The following is a 19,823-nucleotide window of genomic DNA, read 5'->3' as shown; positions in this document are numbered from 1 at the left end:
TGCTCAAATTTTTGAACACTAAAAAAATGAAAAAGAAGAAAATAAATATAGTATAAATTGTTAAAAAATTTATCATTTTGTCGAATGCAGATAAAATTCCCCCTATTTGTTGGTTAAAATAATAACAAAGTAACGAATGTTCGACCAAACGATTATCGATATATTAACCAACTGATAATTGATCAAATGTTAATAGAAGGCAATGATAAACAAAATATATTAATATACATATGATTAAGTATAGGTATTTAAACATAGAGTTGTACTAATAACATATTTATATTGCTACGGGATCTAAACTCGAGAAAACTCTCGGCGATCACTTTCCCGAAAGCAAACGTTATTTTGTCTTGAGAATTTTGGCAATACTTGTTATTGCAACTTTGTTTTTCAGGTATCTCTTTGTTTTTTTGTTTGTTACCTTCATTTTCTGATTTATTTTGAGTGGAATTGCGAAAAGGTGTTTGACTTTAATCTTGTTTGTTTGTGGGTATTTGTTTGTTTGTTTAATCCTTGTGTTTTGTTTGATTTTTGGTGTTTTTGGCGATTTTTCATGTTACAAATGAGACGCTTCATTGTTCGCTTCGCATACGACGAGGTAACTTGACCGATAACATAGCGCTGGTGGCCGATGGTGGCGGTGACGGCGGTTTCGGGATGGGATCCGGTTTCAGAAAGAAAAGCGCTAATTGTGCCTCCTAATTGAGGGCGTTAATTGTGCCTCTTTATTGAGGGCGTAAATTGTGCCTGTTGGGCGTAAATTGTGCCTCTTTATTGAGGGCGTAAATTGTGCCTTATTTGAGGGCCTTAATTGTGTCTTAATTAAGGCCATTAATATTTAGTTATTATGCCTTAATTAAGAGCTTAATTGTCTCAATCATGAACTCATGATTGTGGGAATATTTTGATATAATCTGTTGAATATATCGACCTATATTCTTCTTGTTTCTCTTGTTTTATTTTCAGGATTCTTGGAAGAAAACCAGTTTTTCTTTTCTGACATTAAAGTTTTATTGTCTAAATTTTCCCGGTCATCTTGCATGTACGACGGTTAGATAATAAGCTTTCTTGAATGAAAAAATTATCACGGTGAATTGACGATTCTCGTTGAGATTTATTCTCATTTAAAAAAAAAAACAAGAAAGTGTAGGTACTCAAGAATAAGTTCTGACGAATGACATCGAGGAATGACATCGAGAGAATTATAAAACAGATATTATGAATATCTAAATCATTTTACTGATTTATATATATATTATATACAAGAGAGTCCCACAACATTCTATTATGGATATCTATATTAATTACATTATTATATTAAATCAAATTCAATCATCGATTGATTTTATGAGTCATAGATAAATATATGATGTATATAAATTTTATATTTATAAATAAGATAAATCAGTTTATGTTTACCGAATCCTCCAGACTGATCTGTAATATAACCTTTTCATAAACGAATTATATTGCGTCAGTTCGAGTTTAATGGAAGTTTAGTGCTATGTCAATAATGGACTATAAATATTACTAGTTATTTTTAAAAAAATTATATAACAAATACAGTATAAAAGTTCCAAAATGAAATAAATAATATAAAAAATATATTATATAAATGATGAAACCTCAACAAAATGATTTGTTCAAAATTTTATTTTTTTTATCATATTGACTTGATTGTTTCTACAAAGCAACAATATATGTTAAAATCACGTAATTTGACTTTCATAGACCATCTCCAATTACAATTTTATAAATAAACAACTTCATCTTCATTTTCACCTTTTTCACTTTATATCTTTATTCCATCTCCAACCATTACTTCATTTTATAAATAAAGCAATTTGTGCTTCATCTTCAAGTTCAACTTCATATATAGAGTAGGATAATGCATGACTTTATATGTAAAGATAGAGTAATGGATGATTGGAGATGGATTACTCTATTTATAAAGTTAAAAGTGAAGAAATATGAAGTTTAGAGTGATGGTTGGAGATGCCCTTAGCAAATAAACTAACTACACCATACAAACAAGCGTTAGTTGAATCTAATGCTCCTTAAAAATTTATTTGATTCAAACTTTAAAATATAATTATTTGTTTTATAGTTCAAAAAAGTATTATTTAATTAAATGTCACGCATTTTAAATTATATACAAAGTAGTTTCATAATTTATTTCTAAAATTTGGTATTTAAGTATTAAATTTTTATCTTAAATGAAATAATTCGTGAAAATAAACCGATAAAAGCATAAAAATGTGTGTGAGTGTAGTGCCTCCCATCTCAAGAACTGAGGAGACGCGGAGTATACGGGGTGTTTGGCCAGACTGAAGGACCGACTTCTTGAAAGCACTTAATTGTACTGTTTTACATGACTTATCGAAAGTTGAGAATACTAGTTTCTTATTTGATGATTTATGCTTCATAGCCAAATATTTTAATCACTTATAAGTCTTAACTTTGTTCTAATTTTTTTTTCACTTTTTTATTTTAAACAAAAACCACTTATTTTAAGTTTAACCAAGGTCTAAATATTATGTTTTCTGTGATACTTATGAGATAGGGTGGTGAGCTTTATTTAGCATCATACGATGTTTAATTTGACGTTTTGGGTTTAAACGACTGCTGACTGCTCGTATCCAGGACCGTTCCATACTTTTTGAGGGTCCAATGGCGAAAAGAGAAAATAGGCCATGACGTTGTAAAATGGTATGTTGTAAATGACAAATAAAAAAAGATGATTTGGAACTTGGAAGATTGTTGATAAATTTTTTCTCAAGGGATCATGTAAAAGGGAGTGTATGTAACCAGGTTGAAGTTGATGATTACGAGGAGTCCAAGAGTTACCAATCCCCAGGAAGCACACAGAAAATGAAGTGTCCAAGATACGTCAGAGGATTCTTTTTTGCAGCAGTTATTAATGTCAAGACGTAGAGTAATGGGAACCTGGGATGCCATTGCAGAATTACGTTTCTTGTTCAGTCTTCTTGCTGTGTCAAAGTTATGATTGGTAAACTGACTGTTACTATCAGAGGGTCCAATTAACAGCACTTCGTGGTGGTGTTTGGCATGCAAATATAAGCCGACTTCTGGGCTTATAAGTTATAAGCACTTATTTGTACCGTTTGTGTAATAAGTAGAGAAGCACTTTAAAAAAAGTTAGGATTACTAGCTTTTGTTTCAGGATTTCTGCTTATTTGTCAAACAGTTTAATCACTTATAAGTCTTAACTTGCTTCTGACTTCTACTTCATTTTTTTATTTTATGCAAAAAGCACTTATTTTAAACTCACCCAAACGCCCCCCATCGCTTATATGTTGGCAAAATTAGGTCAGATTATGCAGTTAGACCTTTTGTCACACGGAGGTATTCAGGTATTTAAAAAAAGAACTCCCATGTCTGAAAGCTACTGTCAAACAATGTTTCTATTGATTATGTATCTGACATTGCTCTCTCAAAAAATATGGAGTTCGAAATGATAAATTTTTATTTGTATTATATGATAATTGATGGTACGGAAACAAAGTAGAGTGTCTTTCACGTAAAAACAGGTTTGTCTCATATGTACTCATAAGCACATGCTTTGCATTAAATTTTATATGTATATGACATTTTGGTTGATGTGGTTGTTGTATATGTCGGGAGTCTATCAATATTAAAAATGAGAGTCAATCAAAATAAGTCAAACCTATAAATTTTTATTTTAGTGCTTAGCACGTATTTGTATAATCTATCTTATGCGGAACTTAAAAGTGTGTGAAATATTATTTTAGTATAGTTAGAGCACAATTAAATGGGCATTATTTATTGTTGGTATATAAATAGTGGTCAAACAATTTTCTGTTAATCTCGATATACTCCCTCTGTTTTTTAATATTTGACGTTTTGACTTTGGGCGCGTATTTTTAAGTGCTTTGACCGAGTAGTTAAAATTATTATTTTTTAAATTTTTTTTTGAATAAAAATATATAATCAAAATTTTAATTCACAAAAAAAATCAATTAAAAATAATAATTTTTAGTCAACTCACGTAAAGATGTGTGCCAAAAGTCAAAACGTCAAATATTGAAAACGGAGGGAGTAGTAATCTTGAAGTGATATAGCAAGAAACATTTTTCATGCCAATATGCTCCAGTAAACTGACTTTTGGCGGTTCCTTGACATTCAAATATACTAAAATTCCAGATTCCACATTGGTGATCATATAAAGCATGGAATCTCATGCTTAGATTCTTTGCTTCACCCTCTATTCACGCGTCTTCCTATTCATGCTGTAATTTATTTATATTTGGAAATTCGATCATGTCGGACTCTACAGCTGTTGCAACCACTTACCTGATCACAGGTTTATTTTCCATTCTAGCCGGCAAATATCTGGACTCTGTTGTTGCTTGTGCCTTATGCACTGGGAATGATCTTTTTATAGAGCCAAAAATCACCCGAGGATGTCGGATGGAAAAAATCAGGAATATTTTTAAGGCGAAAAAGGGCAAGGGTGGTGAGGAATCAAGCAAGTTTATATGCTCTAACACTCAGCCTAGTAGGCCTTTTGCCTCTCGAGAAAAGTATAGGAGGTTGTCCTGTGATATTATACTTAAGGTGATAACATTTTATTCATTGAAGTTTCATAGAATGATGAAGGGAGCAGAAAAGAGCCAAACCGTACTACATGGTTTTGAAGGGCCTCATGATTCGAAAGATGAAGTTTTTGTTGAATCTTTACGCAAAATGCTTTCTCTTGAAGGGCTAGTTCTGCAAAAGCACACTGATTATTACACCCTATTAAGGTATGTTTTCAATACATTCTAAACTGTGACATGAGTTCTGTTTCTAAAATGCAGAGGTTGTGTCACATTTTGGTTCAGAAGGCAATGTAGTCTGACAATGTTCTTTATAAATTCAGATTTTTACGTATGAAGGAGTTTGATCTGACAAAAGCAAAAGAAGCGTTTTTAAATTATATCAAATGGAGAAGGGAATATGGTGTTGATGCAATTTGCAAGGTGAATATGTCGCGCATTTAAATTTTATGTGAACACGACGTTTATATCTGACAAAATCTTTCTATACTGCAGGAATTCAAATTTGAAGAGTATAGGGAGTTGAAGATATGTTACCCTCATGGATATCATGGAGTTGATCGATGTGGTAGGCCTGTATATATTGAACAGACAGGATTAGTAGATCTTAACGCCCTTCTGCAAATAACGACTACTGAAAAATTCCTGAAGTATCATGTAAGCGAACAGGAGAAAACATTGAATCAGAGGTTCCCCTCGTGTTCCATTGCAGCAAAGAAGCATATAACTTCATCTACAACCATTTTAGATGTCAAAGGCGTGGTAAACATATACTGTCTTTCACTCTTTCGAGTACTCTAACAGAACCATACATGATAGGTCAAGTGAAGACCTTAAATTTTTTAATCTGTATGTATTCCGAACTCTAATATAAATTTACCTTACATGTAGGGAATGTCCAACTTTACGAAACCTGCAAGAAATATCTTCATGGAACTTCAAAAGATCGATAGCAATTATTATCCCGGGGTATGTGGAATACTGACATTATATTTTACCTTCTGTTTTCTGCTTCTATTTTTTTAACCTCAAGGTGTTGAAAATTTGCACCGTGATTAAGCTTCATCAGATAACTATGCAGATGTTCAGATATATAATTGGCATTAACGACAAATGACAATCGAATCTTTAGGATACTTATTTAACAAATTTCAGAATATCAAACATATGAGAAGTTCTGATCTGCAGAATAATTTCTGACTGACCATAAATTAGTGCTCCTACCTGAGGAACAAATAGTTTTGACAGCTTATGAGCTCTTTAGCATGGTATTTATTCTGCTTTGTCATTAACGAGATTTATTAACCATTTATGTACTTGTTAGACTCTGCATCAAGTCTTTGTTGTGAATGCTGGATCTGGATTTAGAGCGCTTTGGAAAGTTGTCAAAGCTTTTCTTGATGCCCGGACACTGGGGAAGATACAAGTAAACATATTCTCTGTCATGAAAAATTTACTTTCACTACTGTTACTGTATTGTCCATAAACACAAATTTCGGCTAGTAATACCGAGGTATCTTTGACAAGTGCAGGTACTTGGGGGCAACTACAAAAGTAAGCTGCTGGAAGCTATTGATCCAAGGTCACTTCTTCTGTATAAAATTTGCTGTATGAATTTCTGTTCCGCAGATTGCATGTATATGACCTGTGTAGATAATGGACTTGATGTTTTTGATTTGGTCCTTTTATATTTATGATCATTATTACCTTACCAGTTCTTTTGTGTGACCATTGATCATCAATCAATTCCTCAGTAATCTGCCAACCTTTTTGGGCGGAAACTGCACATGTAGTGAATTTGGGGGATGCCATTTCAGTGATAAAGGACCCTGGAATGATCCAGAAATAACGAGATTGCTTCAGGTGTTCACTTTGGAATCTCAATGAATCAATCCTCTGTACTCGACAATCAATAATTAGCAGACGTAAACTTCACACATGCAGTTCTGCAGCCTTAAGTGGTTTAATACAAATGAGAAATCTTCTTTTTCAGGAGATGATCGATACTGAAGAACATATACAGGATGGAGAATGTAGTGTTGCGACCACCAATGAGAAAATGCAATCTGATATGGTAATAGTCAGACTTGACAAGATTCTTCCTCATTTTCTTATGAAAACGCTGATGCTACTTCTCAATCCCCTCTGGTTTACTCAATGCAGGATAATATTTATATTAAAGACGTAAATGACACAATCCCAGAAGAGAATACACATCCGGAGGACTTCAGCGTTGTTGATAAGCCATTGCTTTCAAAACTGCAAGCACTAGAAACTGCACTCAAAGATGCCAAAACGGTGAGAATGTGTTAAAATTAGCCATCTAACACGCCTCTCATTGCCAAATCTCTACACGATATTAATTTTTTTTTTTTTTATGGGGAAACAGCAAATCCAGATGCTGGAAACATCGATTGAGGGAACCAAGACGGTGAGTAAAAGTAGCTAATTATCATAGTTGATTGAAAAAGAAAAAGAAATATGAACTATATTTTTGTTTCAGGTCTTAAGAGGACTTGGCCTGCACATGGAAGAGCTACTAAGCAAGCTCAACTAAAATTATAAGATCAACCTTTCTCCTGTCATGCAGTGGCTTTTCACTATCCGATTTGAATCCTGAAGGCAGGCTCCTTATGGAGTGGTGTTATTCATTACTAGAAGTAAAGTGTATTTGCCAACAGTACAAAATTGTTCACACATTTGAGATTAGTGTGTGTGCAAAATTCTGATAATTACAGCTTCTGTAATTCTGATCATGTATTGGCATTGTCCCAGACATCTACTTATGCATTTGTTTGATCACATAATGAAATGTTTATGGCACTTGATCAGATTCATAGACAAAAAAAGAGACGAAGACAAGTGGAAATATGATGGCACCCATGAATATTAAACAAATATTGGACAATATATAATGTTTTGTAACGTAAAATATTGGTAAGGACATTTAAATGAAAAAGTATAAAGAAATGTCCGAGAGATAGGAAGCGTGACTCAACTTATTTGTGGTGGCGGAAAAAATAGTCAAAATAAATATCATGTATTTTCTTAAATAGATTACAACAAATTATAATTTCGCCTCTGATTATCGATCTTTTTTATAGTTACAAAGAATATGTTACAAATACCAAACTGGGTAAAAAAAATAAGTTACAAACAACATGACAAACATGACAGTCATATGCTGACCATTCTTCAAAGAAGATTGGAAAATGAATGTGAAAAGGCTATGACAACTATGAATGTGATTTTTTGTACCTCGAATTTGATCACTTAGCAACAATCTCTCACGTCAGGTTCAAGGATTTAAAGTTGGATTTCTTTCAGATTAATTTATTTTGTAATTGTTTTTTACTAATTTAATTTATTTTGTAGTTTTTACCTGGCAATAATTTTGGTTTCTTTTCATGTCATGTCTTGTGGAAAATTGTCTGCTCTCTTTGCGTGTACAATGTACATCAACAAGATTTCCAAAAAGTTCAAAACCCCGAGAGTAGGGCGAAATGGAATTATATTTCGTATATTTTAACAAAAAATTTAATATAAAAGTCTATTATTACTTGAACAATTTCAATATAATTTTATAAAATAATAATAATAATCAAAATCAAAATCAAATTTATTATGAATTTTAAACTGTATTATATCAAATTCTAGATTATAAGAGTAATAATAATATATCCTGATAAATTGAAAATACTAACTTAAAAGAGGTTTGGGCCTTACATCAAACTTAATCAAACAAATCATCAAAAATTCTCACATGGTTTCTCCGTATATATAAATTTATACGTGTGTCCATATTAATATATTTACAAGATATTCCCGGATCATCCTCGAATGAAATTAATATGGATTTTCCAAACAAACACAACAATAAGGATCAATTTGTGTCATCTTTGATTTGATTTTCTAGCCGATCAATTCAGGTATCGAAAATGAGCACCGGAGAACTTATGAACATCGAACCTCGCGAGCTCAAATTCGCCTGTAAGTCCCGCCGATTTGTTTTTACGTGCATGTACATAATATATAATATTAGTACATTTAATATATTTTTTCTGCAGTCGAGCTCAAGAAACAAATTTCTTCTTCCCTCACGTTGTTTAATAAGTCGGATAAGCATGTCGCGTTCAAGGTACGGAACATTAAATGCATGAGTAATGTTAGGGGTTCCAAATATTTCCGATGATCATGTGAAGAAATATTTATTTGTGTTTGATTTTTATAGTTATTTGATAAATGTTTTGGGACCTCTGATACATATTCTGCATTTGATTTTTCAGGTGAAGACAACGAATCCGAAAAAGTATTGTGTCCGTCCCAATACTGGTGTTGTTCAGCCTGGATCGACATGCGATATTACAGGTGCTTATTGCTAATTTTCTGTTGATGACAACTTCGATTTGTTTGTATGGTTATTCTATAAAAATCATAAATTATAACTTGGTAAATTTTGTTAAACTTTTGAGCTTTTGTCTAGAATTGGAGGAACTTTTAACCATAAACAACCGAATTGGTTTAAACACTATCAGAGATCAACGCCTATAATGCCAAAGGAATATATTTAGAGGCTTATTGGTGCTACTCGAATACTGTTTTTTCATAAAGATTTTTGTCTAATTCCAATAAGCAGATGAATATCATGATTAATGTCGTTTTATAGTTACAATGCAAGCACAAAAAGAGGCTCCGCCTGACATGCAATGTAAGGACAAATTTCTCCTTCAAAGTATTGTTGCAAGTCCTGGAGCAGATGCCAAAGACATTACACCCGAAATGGTAAGTTCCCGTAACTTACTGAATGTGTAATCTAGATAAAATTTCTTAGTTTCAACGTTCAATCCTATTCAGCCCCACTTCAAAATGCAGACTTATAATGTCATTTATACTCGATCCTCTGTTATGAATTATTATTCTATGTTGTTAGTAAAAGTTTTGTCTTATGTCAATAGTTTTCAAAGGAAGCTGGGCATGTTGTCGAGGAGTGCAAACTGAGAGTGGTATATGTAGCTCCCTCCAATCTACCATCATCTGTGACAGAGGGATCAGAAGAAGGATCTTCACCAAGGGCATCAAACATGGATTTGGGGAGTAGGAACCAGTCTGAGGTGAAGGTTTTTTCTTCCTCTCACCTCTTTTTGGGCTCATTTTGTATTGATACTTATCGGGAAACATCTTTATTGGCTTGTGTAGGCATCACATAGATCTTTTGTTGATTCTCCTGACAAATCTCCTGAGGTAAATAAGTTCTTCTCCAACATCGTAATTACTTTCATTAGTACATTGTTTCTATCAGAAAAAGTGAAAAGGTTCATTAAGTAAAGTCGTCATGCTCTCTTTTATATTATGAAGCACATTTGTAACTGTAGTTTAGGATATATCATATCTATAAGATAACACAACTCTTGTTTTGCTAAGACATTTGAAAAGATCAAATCATGACACTTTTCATGTATAGCATTTTGACGCATCATTTTATCAATGATTAATGAACATGTTATTTATCCTTAAGTCCTCAACTAGGAATTCCTAAGTTGATCATAATAACTTAAACTTTGTTAAGGTGTCTGACTGAAAACTTTCCTTAGTTACTCGTGCAAGTTTTGTGTGTTATAATCATGATTCTAGGACCTTTGTTTTAGTGTCAAATATGGTATACAAGTTTAGTGGGAACATGAAGAGTTCATGTTGCATGAAAATTGTTCATGTATCAATAATGTCAAGGTATCTTGCTTGTTATCAAGGACTTTTGTTTTTGACTTCTATTACTTGATGATGTTACTTGTTCTGTGTCACTTTGCCATATAGAACCTGCAGTGAAGTTTTATTTTGTCTAGTAGCAGGTCTTCGGGATAATGTACAGTGGCGTGTATATGATTGAATGTATAGGATTTTGATGAACACTCATAATTTTATTCCTTTGTAGTGTTTCAAGTTGGGCAAACGGATTTATTAGTTCTTATGCGGTTTTCTCACCTCAGGGCTAGTATATTTTTTAACTTTAATCTACCATATCTATTTCTTTATTGTTCTTCTCTATAAATCCTAGATTTCATCACTAGTACTGCATCAGACCAAGACGAAAACCATGATGCAACTGATTATCAACAAATTAGTGATCTATATGTTGTAATGTGTTGTGAAATAATTTCAAGAGCTCATGTGGTAGCGGCTTTATACATTCAGAGCACTTAAATGTATCAAGAGTGTAATCTTTAATTTGCATAAATTTGGTATACTTACCTTCAACATAAAATTTAGGTACGAACTCTTATGTCGAAGTTAAATGAAGAAAAAACAACTGCAATTCAACAGGGTAACAAGCTTCGACAGGAGCTGGTAAGAAGATTATTGATTCTTTAATTGTTATATGATCTATATCTCTGGTTTATAAAAAAGATGAAATGAAGAGAACATAGTAACAATTAAACAACACATTTTGGTTATTTCTAATTAACCAAACATCTCTTTGGCACATCTTAAGGCCACAAAAAAGATCTTTTAGCATTGATACGTTGATATAATTAATATAACCCATTTGGAATCGCCTTGGTGTAGGAACTACTGATGCATAGTAGTGGGACTAGAAGTCAAGGTGGCGTCTCTGTCAAGTTTGTGGCAATTGTTGGATTGATTAGCGTACTTGTGGGCTACCTGATGAAGTGAACATAGCCATTTGTATTGTATTCATAAGAAAATTTCAAATTTCCGATTCCGATTGTTTTTCAAACCATAAACTATTGATGTAGAACATACAAGAGTCATTGATAGATGTATTTTAAATCCACCCAAAATAGCATTAGATATATATGATCAGGTTGAGCTGGGTCCATTGAGATGTAGCTGGTGCCTGGGAACCTTGCAAAATGTTGTGGGAGTTTTGTTTTCTCAGCATGGTTTGATGTCTGAATTCTAATGCATTCTGTTAAATCTAATAAGGGAATCATTTCATATTAGGAACATGCTGTGTTTAAACTCATTTACATGTTCAATTTTAATGAGGTTTTCGAACTATAGTTGTAAATTCGAAAATTCGAATTTATGTATCTGAATGCTTGTAACTTACTCATGTTTAAGTTCAATTATACATAAAAACAAATCTCTACATATTGGATCATATTCGTCAACGTACTTTAATGTACCAAGGTACAAATTTTGAATACCATCGGATTGAAAATTTTCTACAAATCATAGTACGCATGAATCTCAATGTTAATTCAACATTCTGCAATACTCTGACACCAGCTTCAAATATAGAATGTTATGCACCTCTTAAGTCAAGTTCATTTCTAAAATGTTTGCTTTGTCACTGACCATCTGAAGTACAAATATAACCCAATCCAAACTATTAAAGCAAATTACTCAAAATACTATCTTCTTAAAAGTACTTCTTAAAATATGGTTATTTTGAAACTTATTTCCAAAATTACTATATATTAAGTTTCATTTTCGAAAATACGGTCCGTAACTTTTGTAACTGAAAGTGCAACATTGATGTAATTTTTGAAGAACTTGACTTATAGGTTGATTTCGGGTTACAGTATTATTGCCGGTGACGAGTATGGTTGATTTGATTTTCTTAATTTTGTTGACAAACATGTATGATGAAATGCCGAATAAAAATAACTTGAAATATTAGTTGTTTCATTTTTATTTTCTTATTATCCTTCTTTTTGGCAGTGCAGCGGTGTTTTTGGTTGACTTTATTGAAATATTGTGGCAAGTGTGGTTGCTGGTAGAGATGATTGTGGTGGGGACGGTGCAGTTTTTCTCAAAAGCCGCAAACTAATCCGTATATGTGGTTTGGTTGAATATTTGAACCACAACTACACCACGCTAGTATAAAAATAGTGTAAAACACACCATAAAAATGCGGTGTGGTACATCTGGTGCGATTTGTACATTAAGAACTTTTTTTTCCTGAAATGATGAATACAATTTAAATACATGATAATTAAAATATTTTTAATAATGAATTTATATGATATATCATTTTAGAGTTACAATAACTAAAAAAATAGAATCAATATCGTAAATATAATAATAATGAGTACTAAGACATGTTATAATAAAATAATGGTTTTATAAAAATTTGGTATAATCAAAATACTAGATTTGTAAGATAATAATTAACTATTATTTCAAGATATTTAACAAATATATACATAACAATTACTAATACATTTATATATGTATATAAATATACATATGTATATAATATAATTATATTTAACAATTACTAAAACATTATTTGAAGATGTTTAACATACATATGTATATAATATAATAAATAACTATTATTTGAAGATATTTAATAAACATATGTTTATAATATAGTTATATTTAACAATTACCAAAACATTTATATATGTTATTATACTGCGGTGAGGTGCGATTTCAACCATTCTAGTAATATGTCAAACTGTAACCCGCACCGGACGGTGAGATTTGTGAAAAATTCAATCCCCAACATGAAAATTATAAACCATGTTTTATGGTATGGTGTGGTGCAGTGGTGTGGTTGCGGAGGTTTATACGGTTTTGTGATCACCCTAGTTGCTAGGGTTGCACATCTGAAGAATCAGTTACATGGTTGTAAAAGAGAAATTATCTCATCCAAAACACTTTTCACTTTAAATTCTTCAACATGAATACACATAAAGTCACCAGCATTAAAATACCACCTGTTGACAAAGTACACTATGGCCTATGGAAAAGCCACATGTTATTGTTTCTTCGGGCATCAAATAAGAAATACACTGGCGTCTTAACTAAAGGTGCTACTACACTGATGAACGTGATTCTAGCACAGGAAGAAGATGGTACGTTGATCCCTCATAGAACCATTTCAAAAGAAAATTCTGAATATATTAATGAAGAGAATGAGCAATTTAACTTGGATATAAGTCTCTAGCTCATTCTGGTGGAATCTCAAGACCCTATAATGTACAACAATGTGGTCAATTGTTCAAATGCTAAACATATATGGGACACACTAGAGATAATCAAGGAACGGTCTGAGGAAGTCAGACGACTTAGGAATTTGTTGGACCCACTGTTTCTTTTGATGGTGATGATGAATTCTATACTATGGAGGAACTTGAACAATTGCATGTTTGCCAAGAAGTTTGGAAACATGAGATTCCGAAAGAATCCCTCATACAAATATAAACCAGCTGCTAGCAGGCTTCAAAAAGGAGGTTCTTCATCTTCAACAAGTTAAGAGCATCTCCAATAGCCTCTTTATAGTTGCTCTTAAATTGAAATTTGAGGAGAATAATATTTTTGCTTGCTCCAATAGGCTCTTAGTTGCTCTTAAATTTACTAAATTTCTCCTCTCTCTCTCCTCACTTTTAAGAGCTACTAGCCACTCTTAACTAATATTTTATAATAAACTTGTAAGCACACATCTCACTCCATCCACTTTCTTTTGTACGTTTATGCACATAATTACTTACTTTTAGTAATATAAAAACAAAGTAAGGAGTGAATATCAGGAGTGTTGTTGGAGTTGAACCCACTTTAAATCACTAAGAGCCAATAATTTATATTATATTTAAGAGTGGGTTAGGGACTATTGGAGATGCTCTAAGGAGGCTAAAAGACAGGTCTAGTAGACATAAACAAATTCAAGTGCTTCAACTGTGGTGAACCTGGTCACTTTGCGACTGAATGCAAACAACCTAAAAGTTAAGGAAAGGAGAAAAATTCATATGATGAGCTGAAGCAGAAGTATGATGCATTGGTAAGGAAGCATCAAGGGACTTCTGGTAATCAAGGCTTCAAGAGTAGATTATATCTAGCCGAGGGGAAAAGACTGGGATGATACAGATAGTGATGAAGAAGAGCAGATTAGAAACTTTGCTCTAATGGATAAATCGAAACCGTCATCACCTCCTTGCTGTAGAAGCTTTCAGGTTGATCCTACATGCCCCAAACTTTTTATGCAATTAGGATTAGAGAGGGATGATGCTAGAAATAAAGTGAAAGCTCTCACTCTTAAGAACAATGCTTTAGTAATAGAGATTCATGACTTTAAAATGAATGAGATGAAAGTACTGAAGCCTAAAATTGAACAACTGACTAGAGACTTAGACTTACAATATGCCAAGGTCAGAGTTATTGAGAAGAGTGAGGCTGTTTTGAAACTTCAGTTAAAGGAAGAGAAAGTGAAATGTCATGCTTACAAGGATGCTTCATCCATCTTTAAAGAATTAGCTGACAAACAGGATATTAAAGAACCGTGGAGGATAGGCTTTGACTATAATGGATATATAGGTAAGGATAGTAAGATTACTCCTTTTAATTAGAAGAGTGCTGAGGAGAGGGGAATTTCTTTTGTTTTGAAAGACTCCCCACAACCCCTGTTTAAATCCTCAATAGTTGAACCACTGATAGATACACCTCTAATCATTAAGTATGAACTTAAACAGGATGATCTTAAAAAGGATAAGAACAATGAGAAGAAGGATGAGACAGTGACACCTCCGGAGCCAATTAAAGTTAAGGGCAATTCTTGGTTGATCAAAGCTGGCTTAGGTGTCAATTTTAAAAAGTTAAAGTTCAACAAACCTAATAAATTTGTTTATAGTAAGAACAAGGACAATAGATTCCATTCTACTGAGAATTACAAACCTGTTAATAAAATTATAGTAGAATATGTTGATGTTCCAACTTCTGTGAGTGACATGCCTGCTAACCCTATTATAAATGCATGCCATAAACCTTGTGGTTTTGATAACTATATGCAATGTGCTTTTAATGTCATGTTTGCTTGTTTTAAGAATATACATGCTGAAACTGGAAACACATCACCTAGACAACACACAAATCACAAGCATGTTAGGGCCAAGACAACTACTCCTCCTCGTGTCAGGAAGGAGACTTATGTTCCTAAGTCTAAACCAGAGGTTTACATGATTGTTATCAAGGAAGTAAGTTGAGCCAAATTGGAAGCAGATGTCATTCCAAAAGGCTTTGTTGTTTTACCTGATAAGAATCAGTTTGTATGGTGCATGGAGCCAGAAAAGCTGAGAAGGTTATATGGGTCCTCGACAGTGGAGCATCAAGGCATATGACTGAAGAAAGATACCTACTGACAGAAGTGATAGAGAAAACTGGCCCTTTAGTCACCTTTGGAGATAATAGCAAAGGAAAGACTATGGGACATGGCTATTTGAAGGTTGGAAATGTTATCATTGAGAATGTTTCTTTAGTAGATGGACTCAAACGCAATCTCCTAAGTATCAGTAAATTTTGTGATAAGGGATTCTCTATTCACTTTGAAAAGGAGACATGTTTGATAAATCATATTAAAGGTCCGTCTTGCTCTACGTGGTGTAAGAAAAGGTGAATTATTCATAGTTGATCTAACTTCTGGAACTGAACATGATATTAACTGTTTTTCTTTAAGGGCATTATCTGAAGATAGCTGGCTATGACCTAAGAAACTTTCACACCTTAATTGCAAAACTATGAACTCTCTGGTCAAGAGAATTCTAGTGAGAGTTTGCCTTCCCTGGAGTTTGCTTCTTAAGAACTTTGTTAAGCATGCCAGAAAGGGAAAGAGAAGAGAGCATCATACAAAAGCAAGAACCTCAATAGCATCACTGAACCACTACAACTTCTGCATATGGATTTATTTGGTCCAGTGAATATAATGTCTATTGAAATAGGGAGATATGCTTTAGTTACTGTAGATGATTTAATATATATGGGTTCATTCTTGCATTCTATAAGGATAAAACTCCCCAAACAGTTATTGATCATATCAAGAGAATAGAGCTTGATTCAAAGGCCCCTGTTAGAGCAATGAGGTCAGATAATGGCATTGAGTTTAAGAATGAAACTCTCATAAACTTTTGGTCAGAAAAAGGGATAACTAGGTATTATTTGACAATGCAAATAATGAGTTAGATCGTAGAAGGGGGATGAATAAAATCTACAATTTTTTTTATTAAAATATGTGTAGATTAGATTGTATCCAAGCACAAGTGTAACTAAATCTAAACAGGAATGTAAAGAATAAGGTCTTTCAAAAATTTCAGGTGGATTGTTTTGTCCACCTGAGGATTTTTATATTACGAACTTCCCATGTAAATTCACCTGGCTGCTTACAAAGAAATTAAAGAGCAAAAGCTTACAGATCTTACTTTCTAATTATAATGCTTCTACTAACTTCGAATAGATATCAAATATAATATATCTTTAAGTTGGTTGCATGCCAACTCCTTGGAACTCAACTCCTTCCAGGGTCTGTAGTTTGTTTGAACCATGGCATGTGACATTCTTGACTTGATAGGGACCCTCCCAATTTGGGGCCATTTTTCCTTTAGGACCAACACCTGAAGCTTCAATTTTTCTAAGTACCACGTCTCCTTATCGGAAAAATCATTCTTTAAATCGAAGATTATATTAATAGGAAGCCCGCTTCTCGGAAAAATCATTCTTTAAATCGAAGGTTATATTAATAGGAAGCCCGCTTCAGATTTTCCACAACCTTAGCATGTGCTTCATCACGAATTTCATCGATCATATCAAGTGCGAGTCTCATTCCTTCCTCATTGGCTTCTGGCTCATATTGTTGGACCCTGGATGAAGTATGAGTGATTTCAAGTGGCACCACTTCCTCAGCTCCATAAGCTAACTTGAAAGGAGTAGCTCCAGTCGAGACCTTATAGGTTGTTCGATATGCCCAAAGTATAAGGAGCAATTCATTGGCCTATGATCCCTGTGCTTTCTCAACTCGTTTCTTTAGTCCATCAAGGATTATTCTATTAGCCACCTCAGCTTGTCCATTGGCTTGAGGATGGGCTACTGAGGTAAAGCGCAGTTCGATTGCGTATTCTTCACAATAACTTTTGAACTCAGCATTATTGAACTGAGTTCCGTTGTCTATCACCATGACTCGAGGTATCCCGTACCTACATATAATGTTTTCCCATACAAAATGAACCATTTCTTTGGTGGTTATCATGGCCAGAGGTTTGGCCTCAATCCACTTAGTAAAATAATCAATCGCCACTAACATGAACTTTCTTTGTGCACTAACCAGTAGGAACGGTCCAAGAATATCCATCCCCCACAATGCAAAAGGGATTGGGGTATTAATGGATGTCAACATCTCAGGTGGTTTTCGTACAATTGGTGCAAACCTTTGACAATGATCACACCTCTTCACATAGTCTTGAGCATGCCTCAACATATTTGGCCAATATAATCCAAGGCGAGTGACCTTATGAGCCAATGCCCTTCCTTTAAGGTGTTGGCCGCACACACTTTCATGAACTTCTTTAAGGACTTCGTGAACGTTATCCGGCCTAAAACATCTCAGGTAAGGGATTACAAACGACTTCCTATACATAATTCCCTCTATGAGTACATATTTAAGAGCTCTTAACTGCAACTTTTGTGCTTCATCAACATAAGGTGGTCGATGACCATTTTCAAGATATATCTTAATCTCATCCATCCAGGCAGCTCCTGTTTTGATTGGAGCAACTTGCCTAGGATCGATGCATGGGTTTTCAGAACCTGATAATAAACACTTCCCGAACAGACCTCGTTATCCGAGGGAGCAAACTATGACAAGGCATCAACCTTTGTATTATCTTCCCTAGGTATATACTCTACTAGACATTCCTAAAAATGTGTTATCTGAGCCTTCATGATCATCAAGTATTTCAACATATTTTCTTCCCGTGCCTCAAATTCACCATTCACTTGAAAGATCACAAGTTTCGAGTCTCCACAGACTTTCAAATTCTTTACCCTCAGGGTTCTAGCCAAACCTAGTCCAACTATCAAGGCTTCATCCTCAGCTTCATTGTTAGTAGGGGAAGTCTAATTTAATAACATATTCAACAATGAAGCCATCAGGGCTCTGGAGCACCAGTCCTGCACCACTACCTTTTGTTTTTGAAGCTTCGTCAAAAAATAGTAACCAATATTCTTTAGGCTTTGCTTCCTTACTAGGCCCTTCGACCTTGTCCTCTATCCCCCCGACTTCCTGGTTGTTAATGGTACATTCAACGAGGAAGTTAGCTAGAGCCTGAGCTTTGACTGTCGTTGATGTGTAATTTATATCTACCGCAAGTGCACGGTGCCTGTTGTAAACAGACACTAGCAAGTACGGGTCGAATCCATAGGGAGACAAGTTTCAATAATCTTAATCCGATTATCACAAATTGTTTCACAAGACAAACGAATATTTAAGATTTTTACTAACTAAACAATGCAATATAAAGATGACTTATATCAATTAATTAAAGTCTAGGACAATTCAGGTTCACCGTGCTTACACCAAAACTAGCTATTCATATAATAATTCAACAAGTTATGTAATTAGACCAATTGTTAGTCTCTCTCAAGCATTAACGCTCTCAGGAATCCATTGATACTTTCGCACTCAATTTCAGTCCCGCTAATCTTATGTGTGCCTCTAGTAAGTACATCTCTCGATCTTGTACCCCTATTTGCATACAATCAATCTATGATATTGGCCAATTACACAGATCAAACATCAAGACATATAGACTAGAATTCGACATTACCCATTAAATCATTAATGAAAATAAAGCATTATAATGGTGCAAACATGGCTCCCCTTCCGTCCTAGAATGGAACTACTCACACATACTAGCGACTAAAGCAACAAAAGTAATGAAGAGAGCCATATAAAACATTAACAAACAAACAAGAGATGAAAAGGGAATACCTCAAACTTATATTAATGGAGAAAAAAATATGTCTAGAACAAAGTATCCAGAGATGGAGAAGAAAACCTAACCCTCTGTAAAATAGCGTATGTAACTCATGTCTATTCTAATGCTAATCTTCTCATAATAAAATCTGATCCTCTTTCTATAATAATAATAATGATAATAATTCTAATATTTTTAAAATCAATATACAAATTGAATTTCCAAGCAAGGTAGGATTCTTTGTCAAAATTCGTAACTTTCTTTGCTGCTCTGTTTTTGGGCTTTTCTGATTGGACTTTGCTTCTTGAACCACATCAGAATTAAAGAGAATTGTGAGGGCTTCGCGTGGGCTGTAAGATCATCCAATTCTGACATCCAGAACTCAAGATATGACCCAAACAGTGCAGAAATCCAGTAGAACCCAATAGATCCGAATTTTAATAGAATTTACCTACAAAATAGCTATTTTAGCTTCTAATCCTTCTCAACTTGGAATTTGTTATTCCCTACAATAAAACATGAAAATATATTAAATAAA

At 33.7% G+C, this 19,823-nt stretch overlaps 2 protein-coding genes across 2 annotated transcripts; both read left to right on the top strand.

The window, feature by feature from the left end:
- The first annotated feature begins 4,290 nt into the window (after positions 1–4,290).
- On the top strand, positions 4,291–7,414 carry LOC108208249 (phosphatidylinositol/phosphatidylcholine transfer protein SFH11). Its single transcript, XM_017378768.2, has 11 exons — positions 4,291–4,787; positions 4,904–5,003; positions 5,076–5,342; positions 5,472–5,549; positions 5,905–6,006; positions 6,113–6,162; positions 6,335–6,443; positions 6,574–6,654; positions 6,744–6,878; positions 6,970–7,011; positions 7,084–7,414. The coding sequence occupies exons 1-11, from the start codon at positions 4,303–4,305 to the stop codon at positions 7,135–7,137; spliced, it is 1,503 nt and encodes a 500-aa protein (XP_017234257.1). The 5' UTR covers positions 4,291–4,302; the 3' UTR covers positions 7,138–7,414.
- A 978-nt stretch (positions 7,415–8,392) lies between these two features.
- LOC108208481 (vesicle-associated protein 1-2) lies at positions 8,393–11,365 on the top strand. The gene is made up of 8 exons (XM_017379015.2): positions 8,393–8,570; positions 8,648–8,718; positions 8,867–8,948; positions 9,247–9,362; positions 9,536–9,697; positions 9,777–9,821; positions 10,845–10,922; positions 11,142–11,365. The coding sequence occupies exons 1-8, from the start codon at positions 8,519–8,521 to the stop codon at positions 11,247–11,249; spliced, it is 714 nt and encodes a 237-aa protein (XP_017234504.1). The 5' UTR covers positions 8,393–8,518; the 3' UTR covers positions 11,250–11,365.
- The last annotated feature ends 8,458 nt before the right edge of the window (positions 11,366–19,823 follow it).

The sequence above is a fragment of the Daucus carota genome, chromosome 2 (genome assembly GCF_001625215.2).
Source record: "Daucus carota subsp. sativus chromosome 2, DH1 v3.0, whole genome shotgun sequence".
NCBI classification, from domain to species: domain Eukaryota; kingdom Viridiplantae; phylum Streptophyta; class Magnoliopsida; order Apiales; family Apiaceae; genus Daucus; species Daucus carota.
This window is presented reverse-complemented; position numbering and strand designations above follow the sequence as displayed.